Genomic DNA, 26,562 nt, shown 5'->3' on the forward strand with positions numbered 1-26,562 from the left:
TCAGCATCTTCCTTCCTGCCCCCCCACAACACACACACAGCCACTTACACTTGATTCTGTTACAATGACCATGCAGACCCCTTTCAGAAAGAATTCCTACTTGGCTGTGGTACCACAATCAAAGCTGTGGAAGATGTCAGATGAACTTGAGCTCTGAAGGAAGTGCTCAGTTGCAAATGTATTTAGTCAGGTAGTGTTTAAAAAAAAATTCTTCCAGGCCAAACATTTAGAAAAGAATGAAGTTTTTAAAAGATAACACCATAATAATTTTTATTTTATGTTCTGCAGAGGCACCACTGCCAAACTGTGAAGCCAAACAAACCACTCAGGCTAGCGAGACCTAAAGGGGAGCTTATGGGTCACATGAGCTCCCATCTCCATCTGGTGTGGCTCCACCTCTTGAATTTTAATCTTTGTGGAAAGTACAGGCCTCCAGGAGTTCTGTGGAGCAGAGAAGAGAGGTAGGTCAGTCAAAATCTACTTATATTTATTTTTTGTTGAGTGAGTGAGCAGTTAAGCCAGAGACAAAAGCACTCAGATGCACTAGGGGTCTACAGGTGGACTAGGCCACTCTCCCAGTGGCCTTCTCCACTTGCCTGCCCAGCTCCTGTATCTTTCTGGGCAGTACTGTGCACCAAGGATGGTAACATGGGTTCCCTGCCCTGTATCATCCCGCACCTTGTGTCTTATAGGCATGTTTCCTATACCTAAATCCATGTAGCTGGAAGGAGCCTGGTGGGACTGTCCTCTCTGGCCTCCTTAGTCAGGTGAGGAACTAATAACAAGTACCTGGAACATGCCAGTTTCCAAGCCAGGGGCTGGGGAAGGAGCAAAGAATAGCAGACCGAGACTTTGTCCCTTTCTGGAGGATATAGGTTAGGTAAATGTAACCTGGGTGCTCACAACGGTGGCTGTGGGTAAGCGTGTTCCTTATGTTGGAACTATGGGACGCTGGCACAGACTTGCCGAATCAGTATCCCCACAGCCTGTGAATCAGTATTTTAAGGACCATGGCTCACTCATATGCACACAGGAGTTAAAGAATAACCTCCCTCCATCCACATGTTATTCTGTCACCTCTTCTAAATGATTTCAAGGGATTCAATGATGTCCAGCATAAAGTGCAAAGGTGTGTTTTATTGTTATTTTGAGGCTTAGAAAACTAGTGTTCTCAATGAGCAGTAGGTATAGCAACTTTATAATTATAAAAATTGTCATTGTTCAAGCTCTCAAAAGCAGTGCTGTGTAAGGGAACTTTCTGTGATGATGGAAATATTCTGTTTGCTCACCTGTCTGTTGCTACATGTAGCTACTGAATGCTTGAATTGTGGCTGGTGTAGCTGAGGAACTAAATTTTTAACTTTGTTTAATTTTAATTAATTTAAATTTAAATAGCCATAAATAATTAGAGGCTGCTATATTGGACAGTTCAGCTCTATATAAAAAGGAGTTTAGTAGGGGTGCCTGAATGGCTCAGTCAGTTAAGCATCCCACTCTTGATTTTGGCTCAGGTCATGATCTCACAGTCGTGAGATCAAGCCTTGTGTCAGGCTCAGCATGTGGATCCTGCTTGGGATTCTCTCTCTCTCTCTCTCTCTCTCTCTCTCTCACTCACTTACTCAAAATCAATAAATAAACTTTTTTTTTTTAATTTTAAAAAAGGAGTTTACTGCAGAGCAATGAGCATTGGGTACATACAACCTCTTCCTTTCCCTAGTAATAACATGGAATTCTTCATGTCTGGGCAGTTCATTACCTTAGTGCCCTGAGCCTGTGTCCACCTTACCATCTGCCCATACAAGAAGCCTTTCACACGCGCTGGGATTACGGTGTTCTCTCATCATCTCGTCTCGTCTATTGGTCATCCCCAGAGGGCCACAGCCCATACCTCCTCTTCTACTCACCACCTAGAACCCCACCCATGTTTGCTTGGCATCTTTCCCCATGCTGTTTCTCTTACTCACTTGAGGTGGAGCACTGTCTCAGGTTAGCAACAGCTGTGATATACTCTGGTCCTAAGTAAGATTTATATGTTGTGCCTTCCGGAAGTTTGGCCAAACATTTTGTGTCATCCTTGAACAGAAGGTCCTTGGTGTCTGAGTGGAACATACAGAACTGGCTCGAGCAGTCATTTTCAGTTTTTCCAAACAACTCCTGTCAGATAGAGGGAAAACACATGAGGGTCTGTGGCAGTGAATAGCTGAGAATACAAGGATTGGTTTCAGGGGGATGAAAGCTGGAAACCAGCCCTGGGGAAGAAAGGGAAGCTGCAGAGGATGCCTCAGGATGTTTCCATATGTCTTGCCTGGCATCGACCCATTTTTGGCCCCAGCTTCATGTTTTCATGAGCCCCCATGTCCTTTATGGGGTGCATCCTAGTCTCACCTCTGGAAAGTCCCTCCCACCCACCTAGTCACTCCTGACTTCCCTGATCTCTCTTCCCCACTTCATTGGCTATGGCCTTGGAGACTGCTTCCAGGAAATGAGAGGACAGAAACATGTTCCTTCCAAGTATTACTATCAAAGAAGATATTAAACGGAGCACAACAAGGGGTGGTATAGGTAGTTGTTAAATTTCATGTTTGACTGCATCTTTGATCCCATCTTGGGCAAGAGGCTTAACTCTAGGCCTTGTAGGATTATAAGTGAAATGATGATTACAAAAAGTTTAACATTCCATCTAGCACCTAAGAAATGTTCATTAAATGCTAATTATTATTATCATTTACCTTAAGAGGGCTCACGAAAATATGCTATCTTAATTTTTTTTTTTTTAAAGAAAACTAATGGCAGGCAGGAAGCTATTGTTGAGGGGAAAGTGGTGTTTGTGGGTAGAGGACTCTCAGGATTAGAATACTCAGGCAGCCTCTCCCCCTCCCCCTCACAACAAGGCTGGCCCTGGGTTGCTTGTTCTCCCCAGAGGACAAGCTGCCTGAGGATAGAGGTCCTGTGTTTCTGGCTGTTGGAATGGTTCTCAGTCTCTCTAAACAAGAGAAATACAGTTCACGTTTCATGACTTATATCAGTGAGGGCTAGGACACAGGATTACTCTCCTTCATTTTCAAAAAGGATACAAGGAGAAAATGACGGTACCATAGAGCAAGGTCAAGGGTGAGTAAGAAAGCAGATGCATGGACCCAAGAGCCAGTGGATCACGTGGGAACTAATCTCCAGTGACCTGGAGATATAAGTAGACCTGGGCCTGGGAGATCCAGTTCCACAAGTGACAGCCTCCCAATTCTAGTTTCCAGAAAGAGAATGCTGGAGTGAGGGCTGTGCTTAACACTGAACTCCCCCAAATAATCCACACACACCCAGGAAGAAAAAATGGCAGGCCCTGGCTTGTCCATACCTGCTGCTCAAGTAATGTTTTGCTAACACAAGCTGCCATATCTTTCCGTGAGACCACAGCGTGATTCGGGGCATGGGCTAGGAAGCATTTTTCAGCCTCTGTCACAGCCTTCCTGCTGCCATCAGGACACAGCAGCATAAAGTCATCCATCTTCAGATCCTTAGCCCAATCTTCACTGTTATTTCCTGGGGACAGAGAATGTGGGTCAGCCACAGCTGATAGCTTTGGTCAGGCACCCTCACTGAGGGCACATAACCAACCCACTGACATGTGAAGGACCTAGAGCCATTGGCCAGCAGAATGCACACACTGGGGTCACAGTGATGTGGAGAGGAAGAGACACTCACATGTATATAAGTCTGATTCAACAGATTCAACACTCAACCAAGAATTCCTAGTGACCATCCCTTCCAACCTGTCCCACCCAACCAGGAGAAAGTGAAATATATCTGTGAATGATGTTCAAAAACATCTTCATTTCTACTAAATTCCAAAGCATCTGGACTTCTTGCTCTAGCACAGAAAGAACGTGGCCCTCTGTGCAATACAACCTGGCATCAGCAAGCAAAAGAACTTCCCCTGGGGCCATTTTGCAAGCTGGACCAGTGTTCTAAATCTGATGTGCTCATACTGGTTCTACATGAAAATAAATGCACACATGCTTCTGTGCGTACAGGTCCATATCCTGTTCTCAGCTTCTTCATTGTTTCTGTAATTTCCCTGAAAAAGAAGAAAATCTCACCCATTTTCAAGGTTTCCTTCCTCCTGAGGCACTTCTCAAATATATTTTCCTAGTTTTTACTTCTCATCTAAAAGGCAGCGTTGCAATCTTTTTCTTAATTTAATTTTCATTTAAATTTATTTAATTGAACAACTAATGCATGAATTAGCCATCATAAAGCTGTGTATTATTTATAAAGTAAAAATACCTCTTTTCCTACCCTCCCCAAATATAGACTTACAGTTTTAATAGAAAACTCCAAATTGCCTGTGTCTCCCCATAAGTAACTGCACACATCTTTGCTCACCTTCTAACATTTATCCTGCCCTTTCTTACCATTCCCTTCAACTCAGCTCCCTCCAAATGAAACCCACCATCATTCTCTCCAAACCAATTCTGTTCTACTTCACAATTTAAGCATTTATTCAATACTATGTTGTCTGCCCTCTGTCAGATACAGTCTTATTGGAGCGGGAAAATAGCACATAAACCAAAAACAACAATTCCGGATGCAGATAGTAACATTTTCTATTTATATTTCTAAATGCCGTATGAGCGGAGAACCATCTTGGTGAGAACATATTCATTAGGGAGAGATGGCTGGAGGAGACATGGTTTTAGGTGTGTAACCTGTGTTACACATACTGACTGGGAGACTAACCTAGGCCCAACTGTCAGGGCAGACGATAAAGGCCTCAAAAGGGATAGAAGCTAAGAAGAGGAGTGGATTTTGAAAGAAATAGTAGAAGTTTGGACTCAGCGGTTGAGGTTGCAGTGCCAGTGAACTTTGTATATAAAAATGGCCACATGGCAAATAGAGACTCCAGGGTGTTATTTAGAAGGCAGTTGAGGCCTCTGCTCTACCTTCTCCTCAGGGGGTAAGGATTTTGGAGTCATTGCAGGGTGCAGAGGTGAGACCTAGAGAGAGAAACCCCACTCAGAACAGTACCAAAGAAAACAAATTTAAAAATCAAGGGGTAACAAAGAACCAATTTAGGGGTAAAATTCAAGTCATAGGAAAAAGGGCAGCCTTTAAAGGAAAAAGCAAAAGTCATAGGAGAAAAGAAAGAAAAATTAGCCAACACAGTAGTCCTTCAAGTAAGTACTTAGCAACTTCTGTGTGCCACTTACCATAGTTGGGGTATAAAAGAAGGAAAAAAGAGCTCAAAGAGTTTCTGTAGCCACAGTTTATTACAGAATGAGATGAACCCAATGTACTAGTCATATGGATGGAAGATTCTGTTGTGGGATGGGGGCATGCCATCTTGGAAGGATTCTCAGAGGAGTTGGTGATAAGCTAGTTCATTCTAGATGAGTTGCTGGGATGATCTGGGGTTGGGTGAAGGGGCATGAAAAAGGAAGCGAGGTAATACTTACCTGCACTGTAGCAGGTTCTCTAAGCAGTTAGTGATAGGAGGGGGCAGGTGGAGTGCTTATTCTTACTAACTTAAAAAAATTTTTTGTTAGGTTTTTTAATGTCACGGCATCTAATATTCACCCACTAGTTTTAGTACCCATTGATGATTCTTGTTTGAAACAATTATTACTATATTGTTTGCCAAATGATAGTTTTTTTTAACTGTATAATTATAGTATTCCTCCATTTATTCTTGTTCCACAATAAGGAAGATGTTTCCCTTTATCCTCATTTGCTTAATCAGGATATTATTATCCCATATTCCCATTTTATTGAACAAGTCATTATCTTACTACCATTATTATTTCTTCTAGTGCTCAAAATGTCCCAGATTTGGCCAGTGGGGATCATTAAAAATGGCTCCTGTATATTTTGATATATCCCAAAATTTTCACCATGATGTTCCAGGCTCACCTTATATTTTTCCTGCCCCAGCCCTAGAATCAGCTATTTTTCCAAGTGTCCCTGCCTCCTGCTATTGGAGAATGGTTCTAGAAGTAAAGATCTTGGTGTTCATTCCCTCTGGTGTACTATTGTCTCTAGGTTTTTTTCAATGGACCTAGAATATATTTGTAATATATATATTGGATGAATATATATATTGGACCCAGAAATATAGGAAATAGTTAAAAAGGACCTTTTGGGGATAACTCACAAAATCTTAGTATGGGCTGTGAACATGGTAAATATTAAATGCATGTTAATATCACTTTCCTGATCTCAGTAATTATAATGTAGACATATAAGAAAATGTCCTCATTCCTACAAAGTGTGCACTGAAGTATTTAGGGGAAAGGCAATGCCTGCACCAATTCAGGGCCACTAGAAAAAACCTCATGGTCCTTACCATTCTGCCTACCCAGGTGAACACTTCTCTCTCCACTGAAAAAAACAGGTCAAGGGTCAGAGCTCTGGAGTCTAACAGAGTACATACACATCCACAAAGGCATCCTGACCATAAGTGAACCCAGAAACCCCAAAATGTGGGGACAGAGGAGCATGTGAACATACCCCCAGTGTTCTCCATGACAGTCTGGTCTTTCACAAAGGCCACGTCTCCCTTCTCAACCAGACACCTGCAGAGTGCCAGACAGAGAGAGAGAAGAGAGAAGGTCAGAGAGACAACATCTGTCATTCAGGAGGGCCACCTGATAGATCCAGGGCTAGCCATCTGATGTCAGCAATTGTGACTCCCATTCTATCACTAATCTTACAGATTACTAATGTAAGTAATAAAGAAAAGAAAACAAAACCTCCAATTAGCTTTGTGGTTATCTAATCTCAATTCCATACACTAAATGCTAAGTTATGGCATAGTTTCTTCAATAGAGCTACAGCATTTCCCTAGCATCAATAGAGATATTAGAGGGGCAGTGTCCCAATACAGTGATTCCTTACTCACACTCTACTTTGTAAAAATTGGGAATCTGTGAACTGTGAATTGTTTTTTTACACTAACTCACCAGGTGGTTCTAACTGGAGAATTAGGATAACCTTTCTTTTCTCCTTCACTACTGAGAAGTTCAGTTAGAATACCACCATCATTGTGCAGATGATGGACTCATGAACTACTAACACAAGGCTGAATCGTAAGACAGTTAAAAAGCAATAAGGTCAAAAGGTGCATAGGCATCTTTGTATAAGTAACAAATACCCCATGAAATAGAATTGGCAGTTGGGAATGTAGAAGTCCTGCAGGTTACTTTTGTGTATTGCCAGGTGAGTATGGCCATAGGTTCCCCAGAGGTGCCTAGAAAAGCATGAACCAGACTCCTGACTCCTGTATTCAACTATGGCAGTGTTTCCTCACCTTGGCAATTGTGACATTTTGAGCCAAACAATTCTTTGTTGTAGGATGCTTTCCTGTGTGTGTAAGATGTTTAGCAGCCTCTACCAATTAGATGCCAGTAGCACCCTCCCCAACCCCATTTGATCATCAAAAACATCTCCAGACACTGCCAAATTTCCCCTGAGGGGAAAATCGCCCCCCTGTTGAGAACTTCTAATCTGCATTGTACTGTCAGTCTTTGCTATGAGAGCCAGGTCTAGAGATAGTGTTCTGGAGGCACTTGGATGCTCCTTCACACAGGGTTCTAATAGAGTTGCTAAATGTGGCATCCTAATACATGCAAGACTAACAGGCCAGGAACATAATAATCTCACTTTAGTTCCTAAAAAGCAATCTTGTCAGGGCTGGGTTTATCATTATATTTGTGTCAGGATTAAAAGACTCACCTGAAAGCTCCCGTGTAACCATAGTATCTCTCATGGCTATTGGGAAAACACTCCTTTCCTGGAGTTTTTGCCGAGCCAACACACAGAGCACAGAGACTGGAATTTCGCATAGATCCAGGGGCACAGCTCTGTTCGAAAATTTTATCTGTGTAGAAGGACAAGAGAAAGTCAGCTCTTCCTAACTGAATCAATATGAGTAGCTTTCATCTAACACATAACAGGTGTGTATGGCCCAAGTGGAACATATTCATTCTGTGACCCACCACCAAGTCAGGACCTGCCAGGTCCAATAAGTTTTCTTTCTTTAAAAGAAAACTTAATTGAGGCTGGGAATAGATGTCAGTAGAGCATTACAAGTCAGGTAGAGAGGATTCCATGGGTACGTGGATAGTGTCATCATTTATCTAAAGAGAGAAGAGAAGGAAATGACATGAAAATTGACATAAAAGGGATAAAATTGAAGGTCTCACTCCCTGAGCATGTGCCACTTGTTTTCAGGATTTTCCTTCCATTGCTATTTTTTAGAAGAGACTTTAATAGAACTTAGAACTCCAAACTCAATTAAGAGCTTGGGGGTTTTACTCACAGCTCATCTGCTCTCTGATGGCTGTGAAACTGCCGGGAAGTTCAGAAGAGCAGAGGTAGTGCCCTTGCTGGTGGGGAGCCCAAGCTTTCTGGGTATCACCCCAGCCATACTTTGCCTCCTCTCAAACTGCTGTCAGAGAACACCCCAATGCAGAAATATCCCTGGTCCCTACACACAGGACTTGTCTGGTTCATAACTGTCTTCAGAGGACTCTCCTTTATTTTTATTTTTATTTAAAAAAATTTTTTTTTAACGTTTATTTATTTTTTAGACAGAGAGAGACAGAGCGTGAATGGGGGAGGGTCAGAGAGAGAGGGAGACACAGAATCTGAAACAGGCTCCAGGCTGTGAGCTGTCAGCACAGAGCCCGATGCCAGGCTCGAACTCACAGACCACAAGACCATGACCTGAGCCGAAGTTGGACGCTTAACTGACTGAGCCACCCAGGTGCCCCAGAGGCCTCTCCTTTTAAAGCAGTTGCACATATTTGGAGGTGTCAAGGAGGAAGTACTCAGAAAGTTGATGTAAATAACCATTAGAAAATATTTGTCTATGGTTAACTTACATATACATTTTTCAGGGGTAGAACTAAACTCATACCTGAAGATATTCAGTGGACACAGAGAATAAACTGGTTTTCACCGCTTTGAAAGGGCCTAAGAGCTGGGCAGCCCCTCAGTGAGATTGCCAAGACCTTAAAGAGATCCAAGGATTCCACACATTCACATTACCTAGAAAGCCCAGTGGCAGGGATTGTACTGTCCACCCAACAGTCATTTCCCCTTATTCCTTAGTAACAAAGATCTAGTTGGGTTTTTTTCTTTTAATTTTTTCTCCATTGTTTTTTATTGGGAGATAGATGACATGTAACATTACATTAGTTTCAGGTGTGCAACATGATTCGCTATAGCAATACATTGCAAAATGATTCCCACAATGAGTCTAGTTAACATCCATCACTGTATGTTGTCACAAAATTTTTTTTCTTGTAATGAGAACTTTTAAGATCTGCTTTCTTAACAACTTGGAAAAATGCAATACAGTTTTATTAACTATAGTCCCCATGCTGTACATTACATTCCCAGGATTTATTTAGTTTATACCTACAAGCTTGTATCTTTTGCCCCTTCACCCATTTTGCCCATTGCCCCACCCCCCACCTTTAGCAACTATCAATCTGTTTTCCATATCCATGAGCTTGGGGTTTTTTTTAGATTCCACATATAAGTGAGATTATGCAGTATTTGTCTTTCTCTACCTAAAATACTTCACTTAGTGTAACAACTTCAAGTTCCATCCATGTTGTTGCAAATGGCAAGATTTCTTCCTTTCTCATGGTTGAATAAAAGTGTTTTGTGTGTGTGTGTGTGTGTGTATGTGTGTGTGTGTATCTCAAATTTTATTCGTTCTTCAGTGGACACTTAGGCTGTTTCCATATCTTGGCTGTTATAAATACTGCTGCAATGAACGTGGAGATGTATATAATTTTTTGAGTTAGTGTTTTCCTTTGGACAAATACCCAAAAGTGAAATTGCTAGATCATATAGTAGTTCTATTTTTAATTTTTGAACAAAGTTCTAGTTTTATTTGGGACAGAACATGCCCAAATAAAAGAGGACATTCTCGAACCTCTGTTACAGCTAAGAGTGACTGTGTGCCTGAGTTTTGAACAGTAAGAAGTTACTTGAAGTAATTCATTTAGATTTCCTGGATAGCTCCTTTAATAAAGCGACAGCAAGTGGCATTACACTTCAAGCTCCCTTTATTCCTTGCTCCTTGAGGCTGCCTGAATCATGGATGTGATGGCTACCATGGTTGACCTTGAAGACAGAGGCCCTGTGCTCACAATGGTGGAACAGAAAGAGAGGAGCCTGGGCTTCTAGTGACCATATCAGCCAGCCATGGACTGCTTACCTCTTTTGTTGTTTTTTTTTTAACGAAAGAGAGAAGTAAACATATATTTACTCAAGCCATATGTGCAACCAAAAAGAACCAGTCTTATTTAGTTCGCCAGCCCTAGTAACCCTTTTAGGTATCTCCTTGAGGTTCATTTTAACCAAATTTTACTATTATAAAACCAGGGCCACAGCATTTTGCACCATACCACTTTTTTCCAGAATACCTCTTTCCAGCCTGGCTCTGATCACAGCACCCTCTCAAGATTCACTTACCGAATTCACAGCTATTGATCCTGTTGTAGAGCAGGCCCATGGGGATGTTCCAGCCAGCAGTTCTATCTACTGCAGTGTGGCAGGACTTCCTGCCTTTCAGATTGTTCCAGGTGAGGGATTCATCTGCTGATTTTTTAACCACAGCCACAGCAAGATACCCTACAGGAAAGACACAAAAAAAGAAAGTACTAACAACCCCAGGCCTTCCAGAGTATCTATCTACAATCAAAACCTGCCATTTCCCTATGGAAACAAAATTATCCCGAATCATTCCTTCTGCCTTTGAAAGGGTCTTCCCAATAACTGACTGAGATGTAGCACCTGGCATGCTCAGTAGAGAATGCAACTCTTGATCTCAGGGTTATGAGTTCAAACCCCACACTGGGAATGGAGCCTACTTATAAAAACAAAACGTGGGGTGCCTGGGTGGCTCAGTCGTTTAAGTGTCTGACTCTTGATTTTGGCCCAGGTCATGATCTCAAGGTTCGTGAGTATGAGCCCTGTGTCAGGCTCTGTGCTCACAGTGCAGAGCCTGCTTGGGATTCTCTCTCTCTTCCTCTCTCTCTTTTTGCCCCCCCCCCCCCACTCATGATCTCTCTCTCTCTCTCTCTCTCTCTCAAAATAAATAAATTAATTTAAAAAAACAAAAAAAGCAAGACTGAGAGGAAGTACCAGTCATTCTGTCAGATGGAGATTATTCTGAACTTAAAAAACAAAATAGCAAGAAAAGATCATCATCAGAGCAACGGTTGGTATACCAGTCTTCCCTAAATGCGTAAAACTAGTAAAGTTATAAACCAGCAACTCACCTTCCACTGTGGGGTATCAGAGGAATGGATACTGAAAAGCACGTGTGACTCTTACATTTTATACAGTCACAATTAGGAAAGAGTAGTAAATGACCAAATAAACTACAGGGAATATTCTGGCCATGAGGAGAATACAGGTTTGCACCAAAATAAATATGTGAAGTGGAAATTCAAAATCAAGTCAGCTGCCATCTGTAGCAGGAAATACAGGCTACTCCTAAAACTGTGAATAGAATATCAACCCATGATTTCAACCTTCCAATTTAGTTAATTCAGTCAACTGTTCACACCAGAAAACAGAGAAGCCTTATCTGTGGAGTAAGACCAGGTCTTTCTATTTTCAGCTAAAGAGTCTGGCTCCTAGAATGAGGGGGAGAGGCTGGGAGGTTGTAACAGGGGAGGTCACAAGGACAAAGTTGCACACTAATGGCTGGAAAATGGCTGGAGAGATCTGAGCACCAGAGCTCTGGGACCCAGTGATCACCTTGACAAGATTTCCAGTCTTGTTCCTATCCCATCTTTCTAGACCCACCCCCACCAGAGCATTAACTGAGAGCCAAACCGGCCTGGGTTCCTGGGCCCAGCCTGGCTGGGAGGCTGGGTAATTTCATGCTCCTAGACATATGCCCATGTGAGCCGCTCTGCTCAGGCCTGCCAGGCACATATGAGCAAGACTCCTGGTGCTAACTCTCATCTGAAACTGTCCAGGCCTCATGTAATACAAAGAGTTGGGAGTGGTGAGGAGGGTGTAAATTTGCTTGCTGGATATAGGAGCCTAGACAACTTGTAACTTCATGAGCTGTTGGTCCTCTTATGACATCCTTAAAGGATGACAGTACCCACTTAATAGGATTAAATGAGAAATCCTGCATGCAAGTCATGGCAAGTCTAAAAGAGTAACCATCATTATCAATTATCATCCTTCTAGGGTTCTTTTGTATTCTAAAAATCGGTCTCTTCTATTGCCTTACCTACTTCTGATTTGAATTTAAATATACCTTACCCTTTCCCCAAAGTAATAAGAATGAAATTCCTGAGGTACCAATCCCAACTCACCTTTCTCTGGCTTGTTGCTACACTCAGGGCCTTCAGTTTCTGGAAGAAAAAAATGAAAAAATCATTAAACATTTATTCATTGAAAGTCATGCCATTTCTATGTGCAGCTCAGAATAAAAAGAGCCAGGAAAACAATCTATATGTTACCACATTCCCAAACATTCCAGGCTGTCTGGATGATTCAAGTTCACTTTCACTCACTGGCCTCTGGAAGTTAGCCAAAAATTGTGCATTTCAAGTTTCCTGCTCTGTTTTGACCTGTGGCCACAGTCGTCCGGCTATACTTGAATCCCTGCACTGGGACTACAGGAGAAGTGATTTAGGGAAGCAAGAAGACCTTCCAGGAATCCCAACTGTCCTCTGCAGAGAGGTCACTTTTAGCTGGAGCTTCCCAGTGCCAAGCTTCCTATCCCCCTGGTAGAAAGTATGATAGAAGATTCTGTCCTTTGCCATGACTGTGGGGATTAGAGATGGGGGGGAGCCCAGAGCCTAGGAAGCAGGAGGTGCTCAGTAAGCAAGAGCTTTATGGCCAATGCGGTGTGAATCAGGCTATGATTTTCCCATCTCTTCTGACTGGCCCAAAGGAAATAAAACACTGAGAGACACTCCCTACACTTACGGTAGTTCTCTGCCAGGACAGGCACTAGACCACACTGGCCTGCTATGTAGATGAAGCCTCCATCCAAGCTCATGGCATCAGCCTCTCCTTTCTGCAAAGACACAGCACATTAAAGCAGGTAACGAGGCTATCTCCTGTCCTACCTGTCCTTCCAGCTGTTTCCTTGAAGCAGCCTTCCCAGTACAGGCCACGAAGGCCCCAGGAGATAGCAGGTACTTATACCAGACCCCCAGAGGATCTATCAGTCAGGAACACCCAGCACAGGAAATTAAAATGTACTCTCATTTTCACCCAAAGCATGATGAACTGATGATTATTTTGGGGTGCCTTGCTTAGCTTTTCCAGGAGCAAAGACCCACATTGAGTCCTCCTATCCTCTCATAAGGATGCACTGTCCTACAGACATTTCTACAATAACTTTCTGGAAACCAAAGTTCTTATTTGTAAGACAGATGAGTGGCATCAGGGACACAAGGCCATGTCTGTGGCATAGAATGCCTCCTGATGGGGCTCCGGCCCTGAATCATGGCCATGCGGTTGCATTCTCTTTCAGTACTTGGTGTAGTCAAAGTGTTACTGAATGAGTAAAATATTCTTGAATGACCTAATTGTCAAGTTTATAAGTCCTGAATTATAGAGATGCTTAAATTCCACAAGATTACCAAGCTTTCCATTGGGCCTGGCAATATACTTTTTCAAAATATACCCTAAAGGAGTAATCAAATATATGGGAAACTATCTCAGTAAAATGTATGATTCATAAAATGTAAAACATGCAAGTATAATTTATAACAGCAAAAAGACAGAGACTAAATGATATTATAGATAATATGGATAAATGGCTAAGTAAACTGCATCATATCCACACTATGAAATAGATTACAACATTAAAAGATCATGTTTTCTAAAAATGATTTGTGACATAGGAAAAGCTAGCTAGATATCAGAAAAAAAGTGTAGTGAATTGTGAATATGATATGATCCCATTTAACAGGATTTTCTCTGAGTTAGAAGATTATAAGTACTTCTCATTTTCTTTTTTGTACCATTCAGGATTTTCAAAATTCCAAAAGTAGACATGGGATGCTCTTGTGATCAACAAAGCTAAACTTCTGCCTGCTTGCACAATCAGCACAGCCCTGTCACACTTGTCATGGCACACCATGGGTCTCAGGCACACCACACCATGGTCCAGCCTCCCATAAGCGGACACAGCTCAGAGTGCCCTCCACTGTGTACTAACACCAGGAGGAAACAGAACTCTAAGGAGCCCTTCAGATCCATAAAATCAAAAGTACTGAAGCTCCTGTGGGGCTGGGCTCCCACACACGAGGGCAAGGTTCCTGGGAACGCAGGTTTTTGTATCATTCCTAAGAACGCTCACTCAGCCTTAGGAACAGGCAGAGAGCCGTGGTAGAGATGCTGCCCTGTGGGGGCAGCAATGACATACCGCGATCATGGCAATACAGTCTTCGGTGGACTCGGCTGTTTCACACTCTATTTTCCCTACGCTGTTTACACTCCACGTGTCACACTTGGCCTTCTCATGGTGACTTATTGCACACCATTTCACCTTCTTGCATTCATCCTTTGAGGTATCAGAGCCTAGGGCATAAGGAAGAGAACCAGATTTAGATGAGGCCTCAGAAGTTCCTGCTGGCTACGAATACTGCTGTCTTCATGAAAGTGCTGGGATTTTGCCAGCAATACACAAACAGATCCCATTCAAGGAATTAATAGCCTTAGAAAACAAAGGCAGTAACAATCTCTTTGTTGTATCATTTAGACGATAATTTCTTCTAAGAAGCCAACTTCACTCACAACCCCTCTATCACTTCAGTCAGGCTCTTCCTGGTTTTTTTTTTCTTCTTTTTGAAATAGCACTTAACTACCTGAGTTGTTCCTTTTTTTTTTCTAATACTTTATTTTTTTAAGTTATTTATTTATTTATTTATTTATTTATTTAGAGAGACAGAGGGAGAATCCCAAGCAGGCTCCATGCTGTTAGCACCAAGCCCAATGTGGGGCCTGATCTCATGACCATGAGATCAGGACCTGAGCCAAAATCAAGAATCAGACACTTAACCGACTGAGCTATACAGGCACATCCTGAGTTGTTCTTATTTATTTGTTCCTTGTTTATTATCTGTTCCCTGCAGGAAAACATAAGCTCAGCCAGGGCAAGGGCTATGCCTGTCTTATTCTCCAAGGCACCCTCATTATTCAAAGGCAGTGCCTGGCTTGTGGTCAGTGCAATATATGTCTGCTGAATAAATGGACATCTATTCAATTTTCAAGTTCAGTTCAAGTCACTTCCTCGGGGAGGCTTTCCCACAGCTCCAGGATCTATTTTTCTTTGTTTTCATGGTCTCATCAGACCATGATATTTTGTTCTGTTGTGTTTGTTTTCCCTTCTTTTGAGCAAATCTATCATTTGTAATCAATCATTCAGTAGAGTGACTATTCATTATTTGTCTTCTCCACTGGTGAGAAAGTTTTATGGCAGCGGAATCTTATATATGTTGGTCTCACCATTGTATGCGCAGCACCTAGCACAGTTTATGGCTAGATGATCAATAAATGTCTGTTGAATGAAAGAATGATCAAGCAAACCCCACAATGATCCAAGGAAGTTCAGGAGCAGTATTAACCCATCCAGAGCTCCAGCTTCATTATGGCACATGTTGATCATAATATGGCTGCAGATGTACAAGTCTGTAGTAGTTTTGTTCTTTTTGCCTTACTTTGTGCCAGGCTAATTGGTTTCACAAAGTGGCCAGGCAGGGTGGCCCTGATTTATACAAGGGAAACAATACTAGTATCAATCCAAATCATTTTAAGCATAAGTTTCCTTCAATGCCTTTTGGTGATATCCAGGCTCATCTCATGATGACTGATACCATTTAGCATCAGTCTGACACTGGGTGGCAAAGCTGGGCAGATAAAGAAATGTCAGGGTGGGCTTCTGGTACCTGGAAAGAGTCTATTGCTGGTCCCTGCCCTTACCAGGTTTCCTAGCTCCTAAGGTCACATGATCCTTCCCTAGTACTTACGCATATCTTCCCTTAGATTCCGAAGAGCAGTGACATACTCATATCCCAGGTACAGCCAGGTGTCCATTTTAGGGGGAATCCTTAAAAGCCCTTGGGCAGAGTCCTTAAACAGCAGGTCCTTCCCCAAAGTTGAGCTGAAGAGCTGGAAGGCTGTAGATTTGTCTTTGCCATAATGTTCCTGTATATAGTAAAACACAATAGTAAATGGCTACAGCAACAAGGAATGCTGCAAAAGGAGACTGAAGAAAAACAAACCCCCCAGAAAATGAAATTAAAACCATGAAATTTTCAAGATTCCAGGAGAGAGGGCAGACAGGCCTGCTCTTTCCCACCCAGCAACTTCCCCACCCCCAGCCCTCTTACAGTCATGCAACATGTTTCTGTGGCCTATCCCCCTGGCTGGGTTGACAGCTCACTGAGTATAAGAAATGGATCTCCTTCAGAGGCTGACCCTGTGTGATTACCACTTAAACTCTTTTTTTTTTAATTTTTTTTTCAATGTTTTATTTATTTTTTGGGGGGGACAGAGAGAGACAGAGCATGAACAGGGGAGGGGCAGAGAGAGAGGGAGACACAGAATCAGAAACAGGCTCCAGGCTCTGAGCCATCAGCCCAGAGCCCGACGCGGGGCTCGAACTCACGGACCGCAAGATCGTGACCTGGCTGAAGTCGGACGCTTAACCGACTGCGCCACCCAGGCGCCCCACCACTTAAACTCTTGATAGATGGAATGGCTTGATGAGAGGAGGTTGGCTCAGTGCTGGGATTCTGCTGCTCTAAGGAAATAAAGCTGGCTGTGTGTGTAGCACCCTTGTAGTCAGGCTGAGGGACATTGGGAAAGAGATCATTTCCTTCTGGGGATGTCATGGAAGGCCTTATGGGGGAGGGGGTGTTTGCCCTTGGCCTAGAAGTCCTGGTTTAGATAGAAAGAAATAGAATTAAGCAGTAATGCAGGACTAGACCCCGTGTGACTCTGAGTCCCTGCTGGGCACTTTCACACAAGTGGATAATATGTGGCACAGTTCCCACTATGTCCTGAAAACAAGGAATTCCATAGTGGCCAGAAGGGAATGTAGGAAAATGCCCCAAATCCAATCAGGAACCACTAAGCAGGAGGGAGAACAGTGAATTCAGTACCTGGGCCTGGTTGAGAAGCTCCCAGATCAAGTCCTCCTTGCCCCCCACACTTCGGGCCACAACAGCGTGGGAAGGAACCCTGGCCAGGTAGCAGTCCTCATATCTATCCACTGACTTCCGGGAGTTGTCCCGGCAGAGCAGCTCATACTGGTCCCTGTCAGCTTTGTTTGGCAGGTTCTCTGGGGGAAGAAAGCCTGGATGAGTCAACTGTAGCCAGGACAGAGCCATGAGCTGTAGTCTCTGTCCCTATCCCTTGCAATCCCAATAAATCATAACATGTACAAGCTGAGATGCCTAGAGCAAATGAAAGCCAGAGCACATAAGAGAACTGACGTTAAGATCCCACAACCAGTCACAGGCAAGGAAGCTTCTGATGCCTAGTGCAGGGGTGACTGCCTGACACCCACAACAGGTCTCATCTCAGCGGGCCAAGTTCAGGCCGAGGTCAGCCAGACGAGCCCCCAATCCTTTGCTGTGGCAACATTGACTGGCAAGAAGGGTTCCTGTGTCCAGGAGGTTGAATTATGGAAAGAGACCCAGGAGTCCAGGTGAGGACCCCATATGTACACAAGTATGTTCTAAGTTCTGCACAAGTAGAAGCCCAAGCAATGATAAAGGAGGAACACAGTATGCTCATATCTAACTATGGCCCATGAAGAGGAATGCAGAAGGAGAAAAAAAAAAAAAAAAAGCCCACAGCCTGGAGGAGATATGCAAATTCTTCTCCTGTCATTTACCCAGTACTGTGGAGTGCTTGACAAAGGCCACTTGCCCAGCGTCATCCATCAGACACCTGTGGGAAAGAAATACATTAAAAGGATTACTGCAGGGTAGGCCCTTCTCCTCAGGCTTAAGGGTCTGTCTGATCACACCATACAGCTTGGGGACAAGGGCAGAGCCTGGTGAAGGCCTCTGAGCAGACCCACAGCTGAGGAAGCGCCATGGGGCACTGATATGCCACTAAGATGGGAGGATGAATTTATAGGAACTAGAAATCCCTCATAATGTTTCCCAAAGCAGCAAAAAAAATCATTGAAAATATTTTGATATAGAACAGAGTTTTCAAATTTCTGAAATGGAAGATAAATATACATCAAGTCTCCTAAGAGAGGAAATGTGCCCTTGGCTGGCTATCAAATTTTAGGATATAACCAAGGCAAAAGATGTAGCAAAAAATCAGCCATTGAGCTGTCTGCACAGGGGTAGTGAGGGAAAACAGGAGAGAGGCCAGTGCATTGAACACGAGACACTGCTACAATAGAAAACAGAGGGTCAGTCACAGAAGAATGGTCCAGACACTAAGGATGTGCCTGCCCCTTAGGCTCTGCTTAGCCCAGTGAGAGGACACATTGGGCAGGTTCATTGGGCTAGACTAAGTTCATTGGGCTGGACTAAGAAATCAAAAGCTCTGGGGAGATAGAAAGGGACTCTAGGAGAGGTGCTTCCCTGTCAGATATCACATGAAAGGTGTATGCACTGGCCTGGCCTGGAGAAGAGTCCCAGCTGAATCACTGAGTCACTGTGAAGAAATTAGGCCTCCTGGACACCTCTTTGCAGGCTGGGCTCTGCTGTGGGCCAGGTAGGGTCTCACAGCCTAGGGACATTGGACACTTTGGCCATCATAGAACAGCAGCTGGTCTCACTCACTTGAAGGCACCTGAGTAGCCGAAGTATGGTTCATGGTTGGAGCAGGCACACTTTTCTGTGTCTTTTCCCACACACAGTTGACACAGTTGGGGGAAGGTTGTCCGATCCACACAGGGAACACAGCTGCCCATGAAGAAATTGGACGCTGCTGCTCAACATAAGACATGTAACACAGGCCATGAGCCACCCTGGCCACACACCATGAGCCACAGCTCCCAGTCCAGGATCATGAGAGAACAGAGAGTGACTAAAGGAAAACCAGTACACCCAGTCCCAGCACACCATTATATGTGTTCACTGACCAAGATCAAGGTTTTCCAAGAGGGACAAGTTAACCTTTGTCCTCCGACTTCCCTCCCCAAGAACTAGGCCTGTGCCTGCCATTGACCCAGGCCTGTCTCAGGTTGCTGTCAGCTCCCCTCTCTGCCTGTCAGACTGGAACATCTCAGAGAAAGGTTTCCTCTAGGAATCCTATCTGAGAGATAGGAGACCCCAATATAGAGGTACAGGCCAAGTTCATGGCCAGCAGATGGCCACCAGAAAAGCTCCAGCAGAATGGGAAACACACCAGCCACAGACAGGAAAGAACCCCAGGGAAGTGAACAGTAGGGCCGAGCAAACTTGGTCCTGACTGAAGCCCTCTGTCAGGCTTGATGCCCTTTCCCCCCCTCCCCCCCATTCCTCAGGACAGCCGCTGGTTGGATGTTAAGAGCTCAGAGAAGAAAAACACAGCTGACACCTCCCAAGGACTGCTGATGTGGCAGAACTGACCAGCTTAAAGTTGGTATACCTCCCACCTCTACCCCCAAAACCCATCACACATGATCACCTGATCGTGTCTGAGCAACCCCAGTTTGGCCTGTGTAGGCCTGCCTGATAGCACTCACCCTCTTGCCCACTTACCCCTCAGAAGAGAGTCACGTGGCTCAGGCAACTTCCAATAAAGTAAGCCCATGGGGATGTTCCACCCAGCAGACCTGCCAAGGCCTGTGTGGCAGGATTTCTTGCCTTGGAGCTGGTCCAGATTGAAGTCACTGGTCTTTTTCACCACAGCCACAGCATAATAGTGGGTTTTTTTATCTGCAAAGGGACAGTGTGAATGAAAGACCTTTAGCCTGGGGAACAGTTGGAAACATTGCTCCTTGCTGCTGGGCTCCTGAGTAGAAAAAGGGAATCCACAGGGCACATTTCTGTTGGGTTGGGTCATGAAGAGAGAGAGATCAGGAAAACCTGCCTTGACTTGCAGGGGAAAGAAGGCACCACAGAGAGAACATTTGTAATAACCCTCCAGGCAAACACAGGGGCAAGAAGGCCACATACACATGTGGCCCAAATACTTTTGCCTACCATGGCCCTGCAGGGTGTCTGTCTGCCTATACCTACCAACCCAAGCCCACCAGGAAACTGGAGTTGTGGCACAAGGACCACATTCATTCTAAGTACTTCTTGTCCCCTGACACAGGCCCAGGGACAGCTGGTTGCTCTCAGAAGAGATGCAAGGCTGTTGGGGCTCTGAGCATAGGCTCCAGTGTGGTCTCTCCCCTGTTTGTGGCACCTATGGTTCTTGGAGGGCTCCTCTGTGTAGCTCTCAACCCCAGTGGTTCAGGTCGGGTTGTACACAGCCTGCTCTGTTTCTCCAGGGAGCACATCTCCTGGCCCAGAATGTCAGTGTCAGGAGCACCAGTCCTCAACCATCCCAAAGCCCCAAAGGCCTTGAGTTGTGTCTTCAGCAGCTGATAAGACCTCTCATTCCCCAGTGATACCCAATGGGGAATGCTCATCCATCTTTAATCCCCATTACCTGCCTGAACAAGACAAACTCAGCATCTACCAGGAGAGAACAAGAGCAACAAACTCTCTCCTGGGTCCTCAGGAAGAACTTACCATCTTGTGACTCATAGAACTCTGCCACTACAGGCTTTAGGTTGTAGGGGTGGAGGCCCGCCTCGAACACCAAACCTGCATCCAATGTCACAGCATCTGCTTCATTTGTCTGAAAGGGATAAGACCAGATCCTGATGAGGACCTTTCTTCCGATAAACTTTTGGTAAACTAAAAGTATATAATACGAATTTAAGGAAATCATGAAAGAATATAAATAAAGTGGAAAAAAGGGGAAACAACACAAATGAACACACACGTATGAACTCAGTATTTGAAAACAGAAAAGGAAAAATCAGAAAATGAGGAAAGGCTGAACTAAGAAATCAAAACTAATATGGCAGAAATAAGTCCATATTTACCAGTAATAACAATTATTAGTGGCCTAGTTTACCACATAAAATAAATGAGATTGTCAGAATGCATTAATAAACAAAAGCCAGCAATAAACAGTTTTCAAAAGATGCACCTGAAACAGAAGCACACAAAAAGTTGAAAATAAAGGAATGCAAAAAGCTATAGAAGAAGACTACTGAGCAGAAGAAAGTTGGTGTAGAATGTTAATATTAAAAAAATAGAGTTTAGTCAAAAAGCACTGCCAGAGATAATTAAATAATGATAAAATACCAAATTCACCAAGAATGATAGGATTATTCCCTCATACACTCCTGGTGGGAGTAGAAATTTAAATAACCACATTAATTGTCAACTACACCCCCAAAAGAAAAAAGAAAGAAAAAGAACATTGAATTTGCTTAAAAATAAAACACGTTTGACATTGTCTTAAAAGTCAAATTCATATCTTACGGCACAGCAAGTCTGCTCCTATACACACACACACACACACACACATGTATATATTCAAGAGAAACTTGATACTTGTGTCCCAAGAGATTTATATAAAAATATCTGTCATTCCCTGATTAGAATAACAGAAAGCTGGAAATAGCCCAAATGCCTAATGACCAGAAAAGAAAAAATAAATTGTGGTATACTAACATAATGGACTATTGTAGAGCTCTGAAAATGAATGAACAATGGCTATATTCAATGATATGGGTGAATCTTAGCATAATATCGAGGAGGAAAAAACAAGTAGGAGAAGACAACACATAGTAATGTCCCGTTTAGGAAACTTTTCACAAATCAAAAATGTGTCGTGATTCATACATGCCTATACACATCTTAAAATGAAAATAAAAGGCAAGAAAGTTTTAGGATTCAGTTTGCTCAGGATGGAGAAACACATTGGTGGTTTTAAGTAAGGTCAGTGGGATATACTACACTAAGTGGGGCCATTCTCATAAAATCCAGTACTACCACACAGCAGCCCTAGAAGTAAGCTATTGGCAGTGATGAAGTTTTGAGAACCTGTGTTAGGTTCGTGGATAATATTATGTTATTAACATTTAAGAATAAAGAGGGGCATGCATGGACTAAAATGGAACAAATGTCATAATTCAATGGTTAGAATTAAACCATGATTGCAACTGAGATCCAATTAAAACACACACGCACGCACAGCAGACCAGCTTTTCTTATCAAATCATTGATTCCTTCAGTGAATCATACTCTATCTGGCTGATCTCCCATCTCATTACTCCTTCTAGTCTCCTGCTTGCTCTATTCCTGTCACCCTGACTTCCCTACAGCAGCTTCAAAAAGCCCATCTCTCCTGTCTCAGGCTCTTTGCACAAATTGTTGTTCACCACCTGGTGTATTCTACCCATGGCACCCAGCAGCCTAACCCATGCTCATCCTTAGGGTCTCAGCTCATTGCTTCCCTCTCAGGGAGATTATCCTTGATACTCAGGCCAAAACAAGTTTCTTCTGAAAGTCTCTGTCAGAGCATTCTACTCTTTCCCTTCATTGTACATCACACAATTTGAAATTATAGTCTATGTGTTGCATGTTTTTCTTTTCTCCTGACTGTACTGTAAGCTCAAGACTAATGACCATGCGTGTTTCAATTCACCACTGCAGCCCCATTGCCCAGCACAGGGTCTGACCCACATTCAGATATGCACAAAGACGAAGGAATGAAGAGTTTGAGGAAAATCTAGAAAACAAAGGGTTCAGCAACCATCTGAAGTTCGCACTGTATTTCTCTTCCCTGGGAGCATCATTCAACTTCCCGTGATATGTCAAGAACTTCCAAAACAATGTCGTATAATAATTTTGATAGCAAACATTCTTGGTTTTCCCCTGAATTTAGAGAACTTAGTGCCTCAAAATTTCCCCCTTTTCAGAGCATTGGATTTTGTTTCAAGACTCCTTAAAAGTGAGCACTCCAATTTCCCTTTCTGAAGTGCTTTTATTAGCATTGGAGGTTGACTGTCACACACACCAGCCTCCTACCTGTGGGTAAAGAGTTGTTCCAAAATAACAGAAGAGAAAGGAAGTACAGATTTTCTCCCACTCCTTTTTAGGCAACAGTGACTTACCGAAATGGCCCTGATGCACTCAAGGTAGGAGGTTTTCTTCACACAGCTGACAAAGGGACCAGTCTCAAGGACCGTTTTCATATTTTCGCTGAAACTGGAGCACTTACTGGCTTCATGATTTGAGACAGTGCACCATCTCACAGTTTTCTCAGGGGAGACAGCCAGACACAGCCCTAGGAGAAAGAGGCCAGAGGTCCCTGTGCTAGTGGGAGAGACAGCAGCACCCTCTGAAGGGTCTTGAAGGCTCCATCCCCTCTATCCTGTCCTCCTCCCACTCCTCCCATTAACACCCCAGGGCACAGATTCTGCTGCCTTCTGAGGCTGGGGACAAGATAAAGGAATGCTAGAGTCCTCCTAGTCACCTGCTAACCACCCTCTGCTAGCCAGAGGGATGTGCACTTGACCATCAGCTCTCAAGTGGAGACCACTGTCTACTCCTCTCTGTTCTCCCTGCCTCCTTGCCTTACCATCCTGGGACTGCCACGGGACATAAGCCTTATCGGTGTGACAGGGCATTTTCAGCTACTTGAAGGCAGTGGCTTGAAACTACAGTTTGGGGAAGCTAACAAGGTAGGAATTAGCATCTTTTGTTTATTTATGTTTTTAATATAATTTATTGTCAAGTTAGCTAACATACAATGTATACAGTGTGCTCTTGGCTTCGGGAGTAGATTCCCATGACTCATCACTTACATACAACGAGGAATTACCATCTTTTAAAGATGATGGAACTGGGCTCAGAAACTGATGCTTTAGCCAAGGTCACCCAGCCTGTTAGTGGCTGAGACTGGCCTAGATACCAGGTCTCCAGACTTTGGTCTCTACCCAGGGAACAAAAGAAGATGATATTCTGAGTTATTTTCCATCTGTTTCACCAGTAGGTAGGGGCAAATGATTAATGAGATAATGAATTTGTCTATGATACTTTTCTATGATCCTCTGTTCCCGGAATAACTAGAACTCCACATCTTTAGTGGTTCTCTCTGTTTCCAATGACCCCTCCTTCAATCTTCATCAGTCTTTTGGGCTGCCATTAGAAGAAGCTAAAGCCATCCATGTCTGTAGCTATTAAAATCATGTGGTTGCACTACTCCCAAAGCCCTCTGTCATCTCTACTTTCTGTGGATCAGCAGCAGAAGGCTGACTCAGGGAAGCTGATGAATATCCACAAATCACAAAGCAGGAAAGGGGGAGGGCAGCAGTTCTCCAGAATGCATAAAGAGGGGCCACAGGGAAGTTACTGCCCCAACCACACTTTACCCTACCTGTGCCCATGAGAAGTCACAGGAGGCATCAAGATTCAGTGGCAAACCCTCTCTAAACTGTCCCACCTGCAGTCTCATAGGCAGGAATTTGTCCTGAGTCCTGCATTTACCTTGCACAGTCCTATGAGGTGCTTTTGGTGGGGGGGAAGGGAGGGTGCACAGGGGAAAGGCAAGTAATGCAGGGCCAATTCTCAATGGTAAACTTCTCCAGGAGAGACAAATAAAATAACTAAACACAGAGGCTCCAAAGGTGTAACAAACGCACCGGAGTGGCAGACGAAAGTTAAAGGACAAAGGGAACCAAGCAATCTCAGGAGGTGATGGGCATCGGCAGAGGCCATCCATTGGCAGGCCCCACACCAAGGATGTGCTAGTGCCTGGATCCATGGCCTCATTTACCCTCACCTGACCCTCTCAGGCTGGGGCTGTACTGCCCTTCTCACTGGTGAGAACACAAGAAGCCTGGCTTCAAATATGCTCCAAACCTTTCAGTGGCCCTGCTTCTTAGCAGGACATCATCAGTGCCAGGAGCACCTGTGGGACAACAGACTGCCAAGGTTAAGGGCAGGGTCAGATCCCAGAGGTCTTGAATACCATGTTCAGCAGTTCAGACTTGACTCAGGCGGCCTCATAGAAGGGATCTGATAAACCATGATGTAAGTACTCTAATTTGTTGTATTCTAATACTGTAAGTTTTACTGGACAACGAGGAGGAGGAAAGCAAGGAATGGAAGCAAGAAAGCACAGCGGGACACGAAAAGGCAGCAGAGGCACAGAGGGGAACTCGAGGCAGTCCTGAAGCAGGTGCAGGGGTGCCGTGGGGAAGAGCGAAGGAAATGCTTAGGGAACCCAGGGGGCGGTATGTTGGAGTAGGGGGTGAAAAGAGCACCTGGGCTGACAACTATGTGGGCCTCCCCCGCACCAACACTCACCCAGGACCGCGCAGGCCAGCAGGGCGCGGACGGCGAGCCTCATCTTCCTGAGTCTGTGGCTTGGAGCAGCGAGCACAGACCTATGGGCTTCTGCGCAGCCTCCCAGCCCTCCGCACGGCTTTATCCCCTGCACCGCGGGCCAAGCAGAATCTTTGACCTCCAATGTTTGCACAGCCCGCTTGCCCAATCACCCCTCATCCCGCCCCTTTCATTCCTTGCCCAGGCCGATCACCTCATTTCCTGAGCTCTAGAAAGATGCACGGATGGTATCCAGCACAAAAATGCTGATTGTAAGGGAATTAAAGAAAAATCAACCCTTTGTTAATACGCGCTCTCTCTGTGCCAGGAGCAGAGCTGCAGCGGAAAGGGGGTTGGTGGGGGCGGGTAGATCTGCTTCTGAATCTGAGGATACCAAAGCTGGCCTTGCACCAGTCCTGTGTATTCATTCCACAGATAATAGAGGAAAGGAACTACCCCAGATCCAGACTAGAAACACAGAGTAACGAAGACCTTCCTGAGAGAAGGTGTCAGAGGAGAATAAAGCTGGCCTCAAAGATAAGTTCAACACCCTTCACTTGTTCCCAGGTGTCCCCAGAAACCATGCCCCCTGGGCTTTCAAAGGCCATCCTAACTGAGGAACTGCTCTCTCCCCATGTGCCCTGCTGAACTAAGGCTCCTGGACTGAAAACCTTCCCATGATGCAACCTGCTGGACACCTTGACCTAGGAACAGAGCCACAAGGGAGACATAGGGAACTTTCCCATAGGAAGCTATCCAGGAATGTGACCAAGACTCTTGAGACTCAGAACAAAGTGTCACATGAGCACAAAGCAAGGGACCCAGGGGAGGATGTGGCCTGGTCTCAATGCTCTGGGTCATCCCTGCCCGCCTCCAGCTAAGTAGTCTCCAACTGGCTTTGGTTGCACATCCTTATCAGGAAAATAGTGAGATTGTACATTCTGTGTATGTACTTTTTAAACTAATACATTGTGCACATTTCAATAGAAGTTTATAAAGTAGTAAGACAAAGATGAAAGACTCATTTTAAAATGTTCCTTTGTTTATTGTGCCTTGTATACAATGAGTAATACCTCAAGGCAAAATCATACATTTAGGGAAATGGCAAGTTTCCTGATAGTAGATATATATCAGTACTCCTGAAAGTCATCAGGATAATTTTAGGGTTCTCTAAAAGTTAATTCTTTTCCAGTCTGATCAGATAATTGTTGTTTTGGGC

General features: G+C 44.0%; 1 protein-coding gene across 1 annotated transcript; it reads right to left on the bottom strand.

Annotated features, from left to right (window-relative positions):
- Window positions 1-253: 253 nt before the first annotated feature.
- LOC122491972 (serotransferrin-like) lies at window positions 254-25,458 on the bottom strand. Its single transcript, XM_043595369.1, has 17 exons — window positions 25,326-25,458; window positions 23,129-23,301; window positions 20,688-20,796; window positions 19,707-19,883; window positions 18,804-18,951; window positions 17,894-17,949; window positions 17,157-17,335; window positions 16,020-16,197; window positions 14,417-14,571; window positions 12,967-13,057; window positions 12,348-12,386; window positions 10,483-10,641; window positions 7,726-7,870; window positions 6,502-6,566; window positions 3,353-3,537; window positions 1,965-2,154; window positions 254-441 (listed from the first exon to the last, which is right to left on the bottom strand). Exons 1-17 carry the CDS (start codon window positions 25,366-25,368, stop codon window positions 407-409), a joined length of 2,127 nt encoding a protein of 708 aa, XP_043451304.1. The 5' UTR covers window positions 25,369-25,458; the 3' UTR covers window positions 254-406.
- Window positions 25,459-26,562: the final 1,104 nt, after the last annotated feature.

This window comes from Prionailurus bengalensis, chromosome C2, assembly GCF_016509475.1.
Source record: "Prionailurus bengalensis isolate Pbe53 chromosome C2, Fcat_Pben_1.1_paternal_pri, whole genome shotgun sequence".
Classification (NCBI taxonomy): Eukaryota; Metazoa; Chordata; class Mammalia; order Carnivora; family Felidae; genus Prionailurus; species Prionailurus bengalensis.